At 29.9% G+C, this 14,763-nt stretch overlaps 2 protein-coding genes across 2 annotated transcripts; one reads left to right on the forward strand and one right to left on the reverse strand.

Moving 5' to 3' along the window:
* Positions 1–5,223: 5,223 nt before the first annotated feature.
* LOC108573638 (cytoplasmic dynein 1 light intermediate chain 2) lies at positions 5,224–8,465 on the reverse strand. Its single transcript, XM_017936113.1, has 9 exons — positions 8,377–8,465; positions 8,124–8,197; positions 7,407–7,760; positions 7,043–7,253; positions 6,762–6,950; positions 6,579–6,693; positions 6,380–6,514; positions 5,522–5,666; positions 5,224–5,424 (listed from the first exon to the last, which is right to left on the reverse strand). Exons 1-9 carry the CDS (start codon positions 8,463–8,465, stop codon positions 5,309–5,311), a joined length of 1,428 nt encoding a protein of 475 aa, XP_017791602.1. The 3' UTR covers positions 5,224–5,308.
* A 2,919-nt stretch (positions 8,466–11,384) lies between these two features.
* LOC108573709 (WW domain-containing oxidoreductase-like) lies at positions 11,385–13,888 on the forward strand. The gene is made up of 8 exons (XM_017936185.1): positions 11,385–11,466; positions 11,703–11,820; positions 12,011–12,075; positions 12,274–12,510; positions 12,765–12,960; positions 13,041–13,226; positions 13,336–13,591; positions 13,660–13,888. Exons 2-8 carry the CDS (start codon positions 11,726–11,728, stop codon positions 13,867–13,869), a joined length of 1,245 nt encoding a protein of 414 aa, XP_017791674.1. The 5' UTR covers positions 11,385–11,466; positions 11,703–11,725; the 3' UTR covers positions 13,870–13,888.
* The last annotated feature ends 875 nt before the right edge of the window (positions 13,889–14,763 follow it).

Genomic DNA, 14,763 nt, shown 5'->3' on the forward strand with positions numbered 1-14,763 from the left:
TTCGAAGTTTCGATATTTAATAACAGTGGATAGTGCCAATTAGTTTTGTAAGACATAGGACTTTTAACATTGAACATCTAATTATTTATGGAAATATGTCAAAGGTAATCATTTTATTTGTTGCAATTCACAAGATTTCTTATCTCCTTAATATTTATATACATACATATGAAAGGCGATGAAGCTTGATATTAATGAAATTCATGTAATCAACAGATACTTGGGTATAATATTATACTAGTAACTATCCATGTCTTACTAGACGATAGAATAATTCCATCAATTTTATTTCTTTTTATTAATAAAGAAAAAGGGAAGCAAAGTTTTGAAAGGGTAATCAACCTTTAACGAACATTAAGATGAACATTTTGTTGGCTCACGAAAAATCTTTACAAGATTTTGCATCTTCTTTCCTTCCATTTTATTAATCTCAAGTTTACAATTGTTTTTTTAACAATACACATTATACACGGAAAAGTGTAAGAAAAATATTGCTCATCAATTATAAACATTGAAAAAAATGTATGTAGCGGAGTGGAAACAAAATTTAGTATCGTATTCAAAATTAAAAAATTATCGACATGAATTTTTTTACTGTAAAACTTAGCATTTAGCATTTTGCGTATATTATTTCTTCTTCTTTTTTCGAAAAATATTCGTTTTCGTAAAAATTTTTTTACACTTTTGCTTCGTGAATTTTCTAAAAAATTTTAACTTCCAACAATTAACAGTTTTTAAATACACTAGCAAATATTACATTATAATTAAAATTTACTTGTATAGATATAACCATAATTATGTTCTACAAAATTTTTACAAAATTGTTTTATTCGAAACAATGTGGTCTATTTATCTTAGAATGTGAAGTATAAAATTTATAGGTATGTTTTTTGGAATGATAATTAATTACATATTTTCTGGCTACTTGAATTTGTAGTAATACATTCTACTCTGAAGACATTAAATGAATGTGTATTAGGTATGATAAAAGTATATAATATAAATTTCATAGTGGTAAAACATTTGCTTGAAATAAATTCAATTCAAATTCATTAATAATAAACTATAACACACGACGTAGACATTTATGGTTTTATCTATAAATTAATCTTAATTATAAACATCTCCAGAATGTTATGCAGTGCTTTTTAACTATTGCTCTTCCATTTACAACCCCCTTTTAGAATTTTTTGCGAGGCAGTTACTATATTTAGAAAATAAATTTTATTAACTAGATTTAAAATAAGTAAATCAATAATTAACTAGATTTAAAATAAGTAAATCAATACTAAAAAGTATTAAACGTTTAAATCTAATTTAAGGCTCCATTTTTAAAAACTTAAATCACACAAAATTATATTCATCTTGAATTTAATAGAAAAAGTGATGAAGTTATTGAGTAATTACAATTGAAGTTCAATAAAAAAAAGAAACATTTATTTCATCAAAACATCGATACTAAACCAAAATTGATTGACGAATAATTACATTTTATAAAGTCTATTAATACACACTATTTGTTATAGTGTTATCCTTGATTATTCGTTAATTTGGAGTCTTAATGCAGATAACACAAGACAAGACATAAATTAAAGCAACGTGTAGCTTTTAAGCCATTCCTGTTTCATAGTATTTCTGTAGAATGATATCATAAAAATATTAACTAATAGCACATAAAAAAAATTGTAAACACATTACAATGAGATCATAAAATTTTATTATGGAGTCAACAAAAAGTTAATATAACTAAAAAACAGAATTCTTTATATTTTCATTCTAACAGCAAATACTTCGTCTAATATGAAATTCCATTAGAATTATTTCTATTCTTATTCTAATTACATTTACAAAATTGGGTAACTAATTAATAATCTCATTGTATTGTCTATACCTTTGGCAAAATTATAATGCGGATATATTTAATTACGTATTGTTATTTTAACATGCGTATTATTTTACCAGACTATGCATATAATCTCGATTATATTCAATGAAATTAAAACAATAAATACATTTGTCCAACCTGATAACAAACGGTGGTACATTAAACATTCATCCAAATACTTATATATTAAGGATAGGCATAAACAAGTATCGAGCAAATTATAGAATCTTATATTCTTAATTTTTGTATGGATTAAGGAAGAAAGCTGTACATACTATACGTACATATGTACATACTATGAGATCTCGGATAATGGGATGATTAACACACACATTTATATTATATTTACTGTTTATTTGTCATACTTACTAACTAACTAAACATCCTATATACACAATACAACTCAGATACTTCTCTACACACACTCCTTTGTCTTCTTCTTCGCCAATACTTTCCATTCGCTTCTAGAAATGTCTCTCGCATCTCATCTCTCATTCATTCCACTCAGTCTCTGACTTATTCTCTTAAATCACGCTCCCAATAAAAACAACCTCACACATACTAACATTTATTCATCCTTTCAAAAATCATTATACAGTAAATTCTCTCACATTGTCCATATAGATGGTGCTACGCCTAGATCTGCGTTATTCCTGCGCCTATGTTATCTTACTTGTAGTCAGTCAAGCGTGTAACGCTACGAGACCCAGTTTTTTTTATGAGATTTCACAGCATGATAGTTCATAATAGAATAACTTTTTTAATTTTACCTTTTTTTATCTCACAATTTTTTTAACACGTTAAGTGCCAAGCCTGTTTTGTCTTCCTTTCCATTTAGCCCGCGATATCCGATTTCATAAGGAGATCTGTATAAAGTTGCGATAAGACTGCATGTTTTAATAATACTCATTAACATTTTTTTTTTGGTACCAAGTAATATTTAGGTACATTCTTTTATGATCTCCAAATTATTTCAAATTTATTAATAGGAGAATATAATTTTTTAAATTGCATATCGTCAGTCAACAGTGACTGACGCAGTCCGAACGGAAAGTATAGTGTCAGTCACCGGTGACTGACATGGCGCTAACGTGTTAACATACTGGTGAGATTTTTCTGATGAAAATGAGATCAAACACGATATAATTTGAACAACATTTACTTATTAATATTTATTGAGTGATTAATTTTATTTTATAATATATCGCTTTGGATATCACATTGTCCGTTGAATGTGGAGGGAGAGACATCGTTTGGTAGACAGTGTGAGAATCGAAACACCGTTTGGTGGACAGTGTGAGGGTTAAAAGGGTTACATTCGAGTAATTTATCAGAAGCTTGTAGCGAAGATATATTTTGATAAAAAGTATAAATGTATTTCAGCTCAGGAAAATTTTTGGAAGTTTTAAAAAATTTTTCAATGTTTTTTTTTTTTATTGTTCACAACTTTTCTATTATGTATTTTTGAGCAAAATGATTTTTTGATTCCTTGTGTCAGAAATATCCGGAGACGAAATTAGGGTGGACGCACAATTATTCAATCGCTTCTCGGTTATTGCAAATAACCAAAGGGTATCTCGGCCCTCACACTGTCCACCAAACGGTGTCTCTCCCTCCACATTCAACGAACAATGTGTACAGATATTTAATGTATTTTTCTAGCAATTCGTTTTTGTAATTCATCCAAAGCGATATATTACAAACTGAAATTAATCACTCAATAAGTATTAATAAGTAAATGTTGTTCAAATTATATTGTGTTTGGTCTCATTTTGATCAGAACAATCTCATCAATATGTTATTAACTTTTTCATACAGAATAAGTTAAAAATAAAAACGCTGGTGTTTAAATCGCTTGGTTGCCTCGAGTCTCGTTTCATCCTTCTCTTTTATTCGTTATCTTTATCTTCGTTTGGAAATTACAAAGGCGGGTTGCAAAGCTCGAAAACAGTGTCTCTGCTTCCCAAACTGCCCTGTTTAAGTTCTGTACTGGTGGACACTGTGAGAAGCTTTACTGCAATTCAGGTTGCACGAAAGTGCAATCAGTATATTAACAATAAAACTCATACTTATGAAAAATTATTTATTTTAGTTATTTCACATACAGAAAGCCACATCGCTGATAACTGAATATACAGATTTTTTTCTTTTACATAAAATTCTTTTAGAAGTTGACAAAAGAATGACGTGTCACACTTTCTCTCCCTTAGTAATCATGCCCACGAAAATTCATTCCACATTATGTTCTTTAAATCAAAACCAAGCCAGTAACTCTGACTAAGAAATCTCTCCTAAATCTAACACTGGTATAAAATTCTATCTCACGCATTCGTATGACTCGTTCTCGTTACAGTAACGGCACTTTATAAATTAGACCAAATACAAGAGAGGATTATCCAGCCAACTTTTATTAACTAGAACGATATATAAATAAAGCTGTTCATTTATTAGAAGAAACGAAAGTATTCGTTCATTTAAGAGCAGTATGTACTCTGTTGACGATCATTAAATAATTTACTATAACAAGGTATAGAGAGATGTGCGTAAGCATAATTAGAATGTATTACTATATTAAATATTTAATTACATTGATTTAATAACTCTCTAGCTGTTACTTTGTATCGTTATTGATATTTACTCAAACATAACAAATAAGGCTGTTTGAAAATTTTGTGAGATATCGTTATTTCCTATTTCTCCGCTGCGCATTTAAATCTGAATCGAGTTAAACTGCTTTTAATAAATCGAATTCCAATTCTTTGCGACCCATTTTACGTTTGATTAAATTTGTTATGGTACATTTATAACAAACAATTGACTCTATGATGATGCCAAGGTTAAACGAACTATAATACTAGGAATGTGCAAATAATTTATAAACAAAAGACATGTAATCTATTATCTAAGGAAACTATTTAAAATATTATTTTAAGTTATGCCATTGTGCTTCATTTTATAAATTAATATAATATCTTGTAACAATTTCATATAAATGTAATATAATGTTACATATTTTTGCCTTAGTAAATTCAACTAAATATTTGTGCTTTGCACAATATTTTATTATTATTTATGACGAATTGTTAAAAATCGTGACTATTTTTAAAACAAATGCATTAAAATAAGTGTTAAAAATATCTATTAACCACAATATGTGGCATAAAATATAATAAGGATAAACGAATTATTATAAATTAGTAAATTACTACATGTTATTATACATATATATGATAATACCATTAATACAAATATAAAAAAACAGCTTAATATAATTCTTATACCAATTTCAAAAACGGTAAATTGTGTAATGAACATCATGTAATATATCCCACGTCTGTTCGGTTATTTCCAAGATTTTATTAAAATACTCACATTTATGGCTCATAATTTAGTAAATGGGTCGCAAAAAAAAATATATTTCCATTAACATTCAGATGACGAATTTAAATTAGGGGGTGATATTTGCTTCGTTTTAGCAACTGAGTCCAATTCCACGCCTTCATCACTACACATAGTGGCTTTATCTACCGGTGCACTATCTAAAATAAAGAATAAACCAGAAATCAAATTTTTAATCTGCAAATGTTATAAAACGCCGGTGCATGTTAAAACTTTATAGTACGCTGAAATACTTACCAGTTTTTACCGGACTCGTGCCTACACTACCTGGTGACCCAGGAGATCCAGTCTTTTTGTGAAGAAGACTGTTGAAAAAGCTAGCTAAAATACCTTCTCCGGATTGTGAAGTTTTGGGATCCAATTTTTTATTTGGCGATGCCACCTGCATATAAAATATTTAATATTTGCAAAATTCAATTTTTTGCCATATCGATGACAGATCACACCACAAAAATTAGAACATGCTTTCAATTGTTAATTGTAAAAAGCACATAACGCTCTCATTCAAAACCGAATTACTGAACAACAGAGTACATGATTCAAATTTAGAATACTATTCATACAACGAAGAGTTTAAAAATTATAGATACAAATATATTTTCTATATATTCTAAATCTAACAAAATATGCATATTAACATTCTGAAATAATTGTCAGCTTACATTCTAAAATGTAGGGATATGCAATATAATTTATTATAGAACATGTTATCTTGTAACTGCATAATGGAAGCTACTAACTTAAATACAAAAATATAGAAACAATAAGCAATGCATGAATTTATCTAAATGATTTAATGTCAACATGAAGAAACACTGAATGATCCTAACATTAATATACAAAAAATTGGTTATGAAATATAAATGCTGTGCCAGATAATTACATCCTAAGGGTATTTGTCCCTTCAAAGTATTAAAGACAAGATAATTTTAATATGAACAAGCATTGTCTGTTAACGAGTGAAAATATGGTGACTGCATACGTGAAATTGACATATAAATTTACTTCAAAAACGTCGTTATTATTCAATGCTGAATGATTATTAATTAATTGCATGTAACATGACAAGCATACTCTAATTATAAATGGTATAACCTGAAAAACTGGCCCGGTGCTTGCCTGATTCCTGGGAGAACGTGTTGATTCTCTTAGGCCTAGTACTACAGCTTGTTGTCTTGCTAAGAAAAGTTGTTCTTCCTCTGCCCGTACTTCTACTTCTCTGGCTACACACTAATTAAGAAAATGTTTTATTACAAATTGCATGGTAAAAGAATAATTTATTATACACACATACCTTTCTATTTGTTGGTGGTGGTACAATGACATGTCTATAATAATCATCTGGTTTCATTGATTGCAAATTTTCATAAAGAATGCTAATCTTTCTCGCATTATCCCAACCAGCGGGACTGCAATTAAAAATATTTTAAAATCACAGAAAAAATCTATAAATTTTTAATTAATGAAAATTCCATACATAAGAACTGCATCTTTTTCAACAACTAAAGCAGGTGTTCTAAATGGTAACGAATAAATTCTATGTGTGAGATATTTATAAAGTAAATCACAGTTTTTATCTTCCTTTGCTGATGTGTAGAATAATCCTGCACCATATTGTATACAAAACCGTCTTATCCACTGTTGCATAAAATCAAAATGTTCATCCCTACAAATAATTTAAATTGACAAACCAATCCAACAATTTCTTACAATTAATAATAATTGTATCACTTATTTGTGTTGATACTGTAATCTTACTTGTAATCATGCTGTTTTTCAAGAGTACACATATAATCAGTTTTTGTAATAACAACAACAATATCTAGACCTAAATTTGTTGTAAGTACTCCATCTGGTAATGGTAAATTATCAATTGCTTCATCATCTAAATTACGACTAGTACGCCTTAAAGGGCTACCAGGATCTAACTCATCACCAGGCTCTGTATAATCTTGCCATTTTTTCATATCTAAATATATAAAAACAATGTATAAAACTTAAAAAGTTATTTTATAAAACAAATAAATGTTGTACTCTTAGAAAATATCAAAGAATATTTGTTAGAATAGCTCTTTATTATTAAAAAGTTCTTAGTTATTAAACTAAGAAAGGAATGACTCACTAAGCTGCTTGCAACGTTGCCAAGTATCATTATCTATATGTAATTGGTCAATGTGATGTGCTAAAATTGAAGCCCAGCTTTCAAGTTGTTCAAGAATGGACCATGGGGTTGTCATTGCAGCTACTAACATAACAAGTGTATGTGGATATCTTTCTGCATTTAATGCAAATCTCAAAAGATTTACATGACCAGGGTCTCCATCTAATACCCACACAGATAATCTTGAATTAATATTACCATCTCTATAATCATCTCTCACATCAATATATGCAAATTCTAAGCCAGAACCTTTCTTTGGATCTTCAACACCTTGTAATTTAGCAATAAGTGTTGTTTTTCCACTTTCATTATCACCTATAGATGAATTAGTTGTTACATTACTTATATGTATAAACACTTAATAAAAATCTTTATTATATAACATACATTGTAAACATTTATAATTCATATGACTAAAAGATGACTTTCATATTTTTTTTATGTCATATATAAAATTAACCTGTCAAGCATTAATGAAAATAAGAAACAAAATATATAATAATCAAGCAATCGTACAGAGAAATGAAATATTTAAATATCAAGCACATTAATAAGTATACATTAAAGATGATATTGTCAAAATAAAACCATATGTGGAATTAACACAATATCTACGTATAGCACTTATATCTTTTCAGAACTTTGCATTAATGAAGAACACTGACAATTTAAACTTACCTAAAAGAAGAATATTTTTATTTGATGGTAATTTGTTACTGCTACTATTTTGTACATCAGCCAAAATAGAGGACCTGTGTAAAGAAGAACGTAATACAAGTATAATACATGGTAAAATATTAAACATGACTAATTTTCTTACTTGTGATATGTGGCATGCAAGATGAACCTCAAAATATTTATATGTATAATTGTCTCTAGTGTATATATTTTACATTAAAAAATTTTTCAAAAGTGCATTTTCTAAACATACCACAAATTGTCTGTATTTCCTGGGTCCTCTTTGTTTTTTAACTGAAATTCACTGCTCTGCAACATCATATCAATTGCCGTCGCTGCCATTATCCATTTGACAGAAATGAAATCTGCTATCGATTGTGCGCAAAATGCGGGTGCGGCTCGTAGTTAACTTCGTTCAGAATGGAACCTCGAGTATATTTAAATTTGAGCTTACATACTTCGTACTTTTAATTTGAAACAATTTACATTCTTATTTAATATATTTTTTTAATAATACTACTTCTTGTATTAAATCTGTATCGTTACAAGCGTTTATATATGCATGTATTTATTAATACGCAAGAAACATACATAAATAAATATTTTATGTGTATACAAAACGTAAGTATTAACAGATAGATTTAAGTAAGTATTCAGAATACAAGTAAATAAATTAGTACTTATGTAAGTCGACACTAACGGCGCAAATTATACAAACGTCAACCCATTTCATTTTCGAAGAATTGCAGAAAATACATTGACACCCTTCTTCATGAAGAAAGGTTTTTGAATTATATGTTATTATTAATGCAGTGAAACCATCATCAACTACAAATAATATAACACAGAATGCATACTTTTGTAAAAAGAAAAAATATTGACATGATGATTGAAGAGTAACAAGATTGAAACTTTATTACCAAAATACAAATTTCTTTACTGTAATATTTTATTTCTTAAGCACTTTCAATGCTTATAATTAACTATAAAGTATTACAAATTAACGACATTTTACAAACAAATCATAGCTAGATTTTAAACAGAACAATGTTTTTTCTTTGTAATACAGATTTATTTATTAATTACCGCTTCAGTGCAAATTATTAGACGGCTGATGTTAAAATGATTTACGCTTGCACATTGTATGCCATTCTACATAAAACTACCGTCGAGTGATACCAGAATCATGGGCCGTGGACGAAAGCAGTTACCCCCACTATGACCTACTGCCGTCTCCTACTATACCGTTCTTGTGCTCTCACACAAGTGTAGCGGTAGCTCTGCAGTGTGCGAAGCCTGTTCGGCTCTTTCCGCCAATTATCTACGTCACCACGTGACACTCGAGCAACCTAGAGCGCATGAGTAAGAATTAAGAGATTCCCTTTGAATCTCGGTGAGACGCAGTGTTTCGAGTTATGGGCGTTCGGGACAAAAATCATAATTTCTAAATTAATCAATTTTCGACCTAAGTTCTCTAATACTTTTTTTTGAAGAGAATTTAAATATGCATTGATTGGCACATAAAAAAATATATGGTTTCATTTAAAAAATGCCCCAAAAAGGGGCATAGAAAATTTCCCATTCATCGATTTTTCCTAGACTTGGTGGCTACGGGCGTAAAACATTTCGCTATCCGGACACGTGGTGACGAAAATAATGCGACCGCCCCGAGCGCATGGGTACTTTTTAATGTAGACTCCAAGGTCGACTCCAAAACTGCTTGCTACTCAGGCTTTCCAGTAATAAACATTTCTCCTCCGTTCTATTGTAAAAATATCCCTTCCTTAAGGAACGTCCATCTAGGACCCAGGAAACGCTTAAACTGGCAGAGTAATTTTGCCAACCGTAAGAGAAACATGCATCGTACGAACGCGCAGCAGTACGAAATGTTTTTTATATTCGCGCAGTGCGATGGCAATGCCATCGTTGCCGCTGCGCGATACCGCGAATTGCATCCTGGAGAACATGCACCAGATGCGGCGGCCTTCATTTTTAAACGTAGGAACAACAAATTGTTCACAAACATAACAACCTTTCCCAGTGGCAAGAGAAATTGATCGGTGCGGGGAAGTGAGTTCACCGCTGAGCGTTAGTAAAGAAACAAGAAACATCGCTATCGACAACAATAAACGTCGAATGCGGAAAGAAGACGTCGAACGCCGCGACGTCTTTTGTTTTTTTCTCCACTTTCCCAGTGGCAAGTGAAAGTGACAGTGAAAAAAAAATACAGTGAAGTGAGTTCATCGGCCCGACCGTAACATCAGCTGTTTCGGATTACCTGGAAAGGTCAGGATTGACACACTGACCCAGTGCCAACGACCCACTTCCGTCGAAGCAGGTTCATTCGTGGATGAATGAGTAAGTTTTTCATAAGTAATAAAACACTTTATTCCTTTCGGGTAACGAATAAAAGTATCGAACACAGTTATTAAACGACTTATTTGTTATTCATGAAATAAAAAAATACGTTTTGTAGATCAATGTCAATGGATACACACGCTGAAAATTTCATCGAAATCGGTGGATGGAGAAACAAGCGACAGGCATCGAAAGATGTAAGAATCTGCAGATTTATTACAGTTTTACGCCGAAAGTCGTGATAGTGCGATTTTCACAATCTTTAACCGTTTGTAGCTCATAGAAACATTAACCGATTTCGATGAAATTTTCAGCGTGTGTATATCATTGACATAGATCTACAAAACGTATTTTTTAAATTTTCATTACGAGCTCAGATATAAAAGTTGTAAAAACGACCTTCGCTATTTTCTTCGCGATTCCGACTAATTGCAGTTTTTTCAAAAATTTATACAAACGTCGGAATGACGGCAAAAAACCATTTCTGTAAGCCTTATAAAAATAGCGGTGTAAAGTCAAATTTTTTTGACAGCGATCGATAACCGAGAAGTCACGCATACGCGTCGTTCACGATAGCGCGCGGGTGAATCTCTGTTCGCTCGTCCCTGAGCGCGGGTGCTACGGGCGTTGTGATTGGCCAGTGTTTTTCGTTAATAATTCGAAAACGAAGCTTCAAACTACATTTTGGACAAGGAAAAAGTTGTTCAGAGTCACCCCAGCAACCCCCCATTTCCGGATCTTCGAAGAGTTACGGGACACCCTGTATATGCTGCTAGAAAATAAGGATGAAACGGCATGAACTTCAGATTGTCAGAAGTAACTAGCAAGATATCACTAGACAATGTGCAAAAAAGTGCGCCGTATATTAGTTTATGTCTGACACTCGATAGTTTGAATCATAACATAATTTCATCTGTACTTTCCAGCAGTTTACATATGTGTATATATCAAAAATGTTGGACATAGAATAATGCATTATTTAATAGTAAGATCAACATGTTTTCGATTATACTGCTTAATTATTTTGTCTTTATTATATAAATGTATAATTATTGTGTATTACATTTTTTAATATTAAAATTTACATTTTGCAACAACATCTGTATTATCACGTCATTTTTCTTCAATTGTAATGTTGAAAACACATAGATATTATTATATGGATTTATGATATCTGTGTTGACATATTCAATAAATACTAATTAGATAATTATGAATTAGATACAAACTGATGTAAGATAAAAATGTTTGGCAACTTAAATGATTCTGATAGTGAGGATGAATTACCTCCTGGATGGGAGGAAATGACAACTGCCAATGGAAACGTCTATTATGTAAAGTAAGTAATAGACATTATAATACATTTATTTTATTATTACTCTATTGTTATTGTTGTTGTTATTATTATCATTTTACATTAACAAACTGTAGGATTATGTTATATAAGTTAATATGAAATAGTGTTTTCTGTAATATATAATTTTAAAGTTATATTATTCAAATTGTAACACTACTTCTTTTTATTTTAGTCACTACACAAAAGGCACTCAGTGGACACATCCTAGAACTGGTCGTACAAAGATTGTTGAAGGGGGTATAATGTGAATTTATATATTAATACAAAGCATTTATATTGTTTATTGATTATTTATACCATATAAATGCAGTTTATGGCATTTAAATATTTAAACCTATGTATTTTCAAATTAATTAATAATTATATAGTTATTAAAAAGTTATAAAGTTACAAAGTCTTTATGAATAAAACTTGATATCACTATTTGTTAAAAAGAATTACCATCTGGATGGGAAAAATGTGTGTCAGAAGATGGTCAAATTTTGTTTGTTGATCACATGAATCGTACAACCACCTATACTGATCCACGACTTGCATTTGCTACGGAGTATAGAGAGTTGTCGCAGCCTGTAAGACAACGTTTTGATGGAAGTAGCACAGCATTAGCTGTTTTACATGGCCGAGATTTAAGAGGCAAAATTGCTCTAGTTACAGGTGCCAATACAGGAATAGGTAAATAATACTTATTGTTATTTCATATTTAATACTATACTTATATCACCTACTTCATAGCATTTGCATTACCAATAACCAATGGTAATAACAGTAAACTCTCATTAAATGAACCCATATATTTTTGAACACCTTTTTAATATAAGATAGATATAAAAGAAGATAAAAGTATAAAAAATTTAACATTATTATTATTTTCTTGTACTTATCTTCTTCTTTTATAACTAAATTCTAAATTGATTCTATTTTTTAAGGTTTTGAAACTGCTAGATCACTGGCTTTGCATGGATGTAAAGTTATCTTGGCTTGTAGAGATTTAGAAAAGGGTACAGAGGCAGTACAAAAAATAAAGCAAGAAGTAGAAAATGTAACATGTGAAGTATTACAGATAGATTTATCATCATTGCACAGTGTCAGAGAAGCAGCTGAAAAATTTAAACAAAAATATAGGTAATCTTAAATTAGGAGTAATATCCATCAATAGCAAAATGTTATTGCAATATATCAACCACATTAATTTACATTTTCAGAACTCTACATATCCTTATATTAAATGCTGGAGTGTTTGCAATTCCTTATCAACTCACAAAAGATGGTTATGAAACAACATTTCAAGTAAATCATCTTTCACACTTTTACCTCACCCTTTTATTAGAACATCCAATACGAAGTTGTCATAATTCTAGAGTGGTAATAGTTTCAAGTGAATCACACAGGTATCCAAAACTTTTTAACAAATATAAATTTGCATATATTATAAAATAATAAAATTCTTTTACTTTTTTAAATGAAAATCAATGTGTCATATATTATTTTTACAATTAGATTTTCATCTCTGCAAACAGTAGAAGATTTCCACCAATTACTTCTATCCCCTCCTGCATATAAATATTGGTCTATGGAGGCATATAACAATTCCAAATTATGTAATATTTTATTCGCACAAGAATTAGCAAAACGTTGGCCGTCTGTAAATGTCTTGAGTTGCCATCCCGGTAACATGGTTTCTTCATCGTTAGCTCGTTATTCATGGACACTACGGTTATTATTTACACTTGTGCGACCTTTTACAAAATCACTGGTATTACAATTATTTGTTTAAAATAAGAACTTTTGACAAATCTAGTTATAATTCCTTAAACTTTACAGCAACAAGCTGCCAGTACATCAGTTTTCTGTGCAACTGCACCAGAATTGGAAGGAGTAACAGGATTTTATTTCAATAACTGCTATCGTTGTGATCCATCGAACACTGCATTAGATCCTACACTTGCAACCAGACTATGGTCTGTTAGTCAAGAAATGATTATTAATGTTATGAAAAAAGACAAACTATGGGAAACATTAGCTCTAAAATAAAAAATACTGTTATAAAAGTTGTGAACAAACACAAATTAGTAAAATATTGAAACTGAAATATATTTTAAGTAATAAGAAGTTTATATGTATCTTTTATCAAAAATCTTGTCAATAAATTTTTTTTTGTATCTTTTAAACTTCAATACATTTTTTGCAAAATCTATTTATAGTCATATATGTAAACATGTATATTGAAAAACTAAAACAGTACTTTTTAAATATTTAAAATTATACTATAACAATTCATACATAAAATTATACTATATAAATACATTTTAACAATTTATTTGCTAATAATTACCTGAACATAATTATTTAAAATGCCTATAGATAAAACTATTCTACTAATTAAAGTATGTACAGTCAATCACAAAAATATTCGGGCACACCTATAATTTTGAATATTCTTCTCTGTATTTTACGTAAATATACAATAAACGAAACGTGTATTATGCTATGTTGCATTATAGTTTCTAGTTAACAAAAATACAAAAACCATTTATTTAGTATATATAGCTGTTTAAATAATAAAAAAGGAAGGAAGTAGTAACCAATTCCGAGATCACAAAAATATTCAGACACTAGGCATATTTCACGAATTTCCAATTCCCAGAAAGTCAATAGAACAATATTTATAAACACAATGCTCAGACTATGTATAGAGAATATTGGAAATTGAGTATTCATCAATCTTTGAAATTCATGCGAAATGGATTGTAGAAATAAAAACACGTCTTTTGATATGCGGGAATTAGTGATTTTCCATCAGAGAAAAGGAAAGTTATTTCGCGAAATTGCAAGCTTGTTAAAAATGAGTAAGAGTACAATATCAAACATTCTGGAGTGATAAAAATAAAGATCGGGTTAACATTGTATGTAAACATATCTTATATG

Source organism: Habropoda laboriosa, unplaced genomic scaffold (genome assembly GCF_001263275.1).
Source record: "Habropoda laboriosa isolate 0110345459 unplaced genomic scaffold, ASM126327v1 scaffold20, whole genome shotgun sequence".
Lineage (NCBI taxonomy): Eukaryota > Metazoa > Arthropoda > Insecta > Hymenoptera > Apidae > Habropoda > Habropoda laboriosa.

Excerpts from the sequence above, each read along its gene's own strand:
- LOC108573638 (XM_017936113.1), bottom strand. The coding sequence starts at position 8,465 with ATGGCAGCGACGGCAATTGATATGATGTTGCAGAGCAGTGAATTTCAG. Across the intron at positions 6,951-7,042 it reads GAAAAACAGCATGATTACAA|GGATGAACATTTTGATTTTA; the intron begins GTAAGATTACAG and ends AATTATTTGTAG. Across the intron at positions 5,667-6,379 it reads GCACCGGGCCAGTTTTTCAG|GTGGCATCGCCAAATAAAAA; the intron begins GTTATACCATTT and ends TTTTATATGCAG.
- LOC108573709 (XM_017936185.1), top strand. The coding sequence starts at position 11,726 with ATGTTTGGCAACTTAAATGATTCTGATAGTGAGGATGAATTACCTCCT. Across the intron at positions 12,961-13,040 it reads AAATTTAAACAAAAATATAG|AACTCTACATATCCTTATAT; the intron begins GTAATCTTAAAT and ends TTACATTTTCAG. Across the intron at positions 13,227-13,335 it reads GTTTCAAGTGAATCACACAG|ATTTTCATCTCTGCAAACAG; the intron begins GTATCCAAAACT and ends TTTTACAATTAG.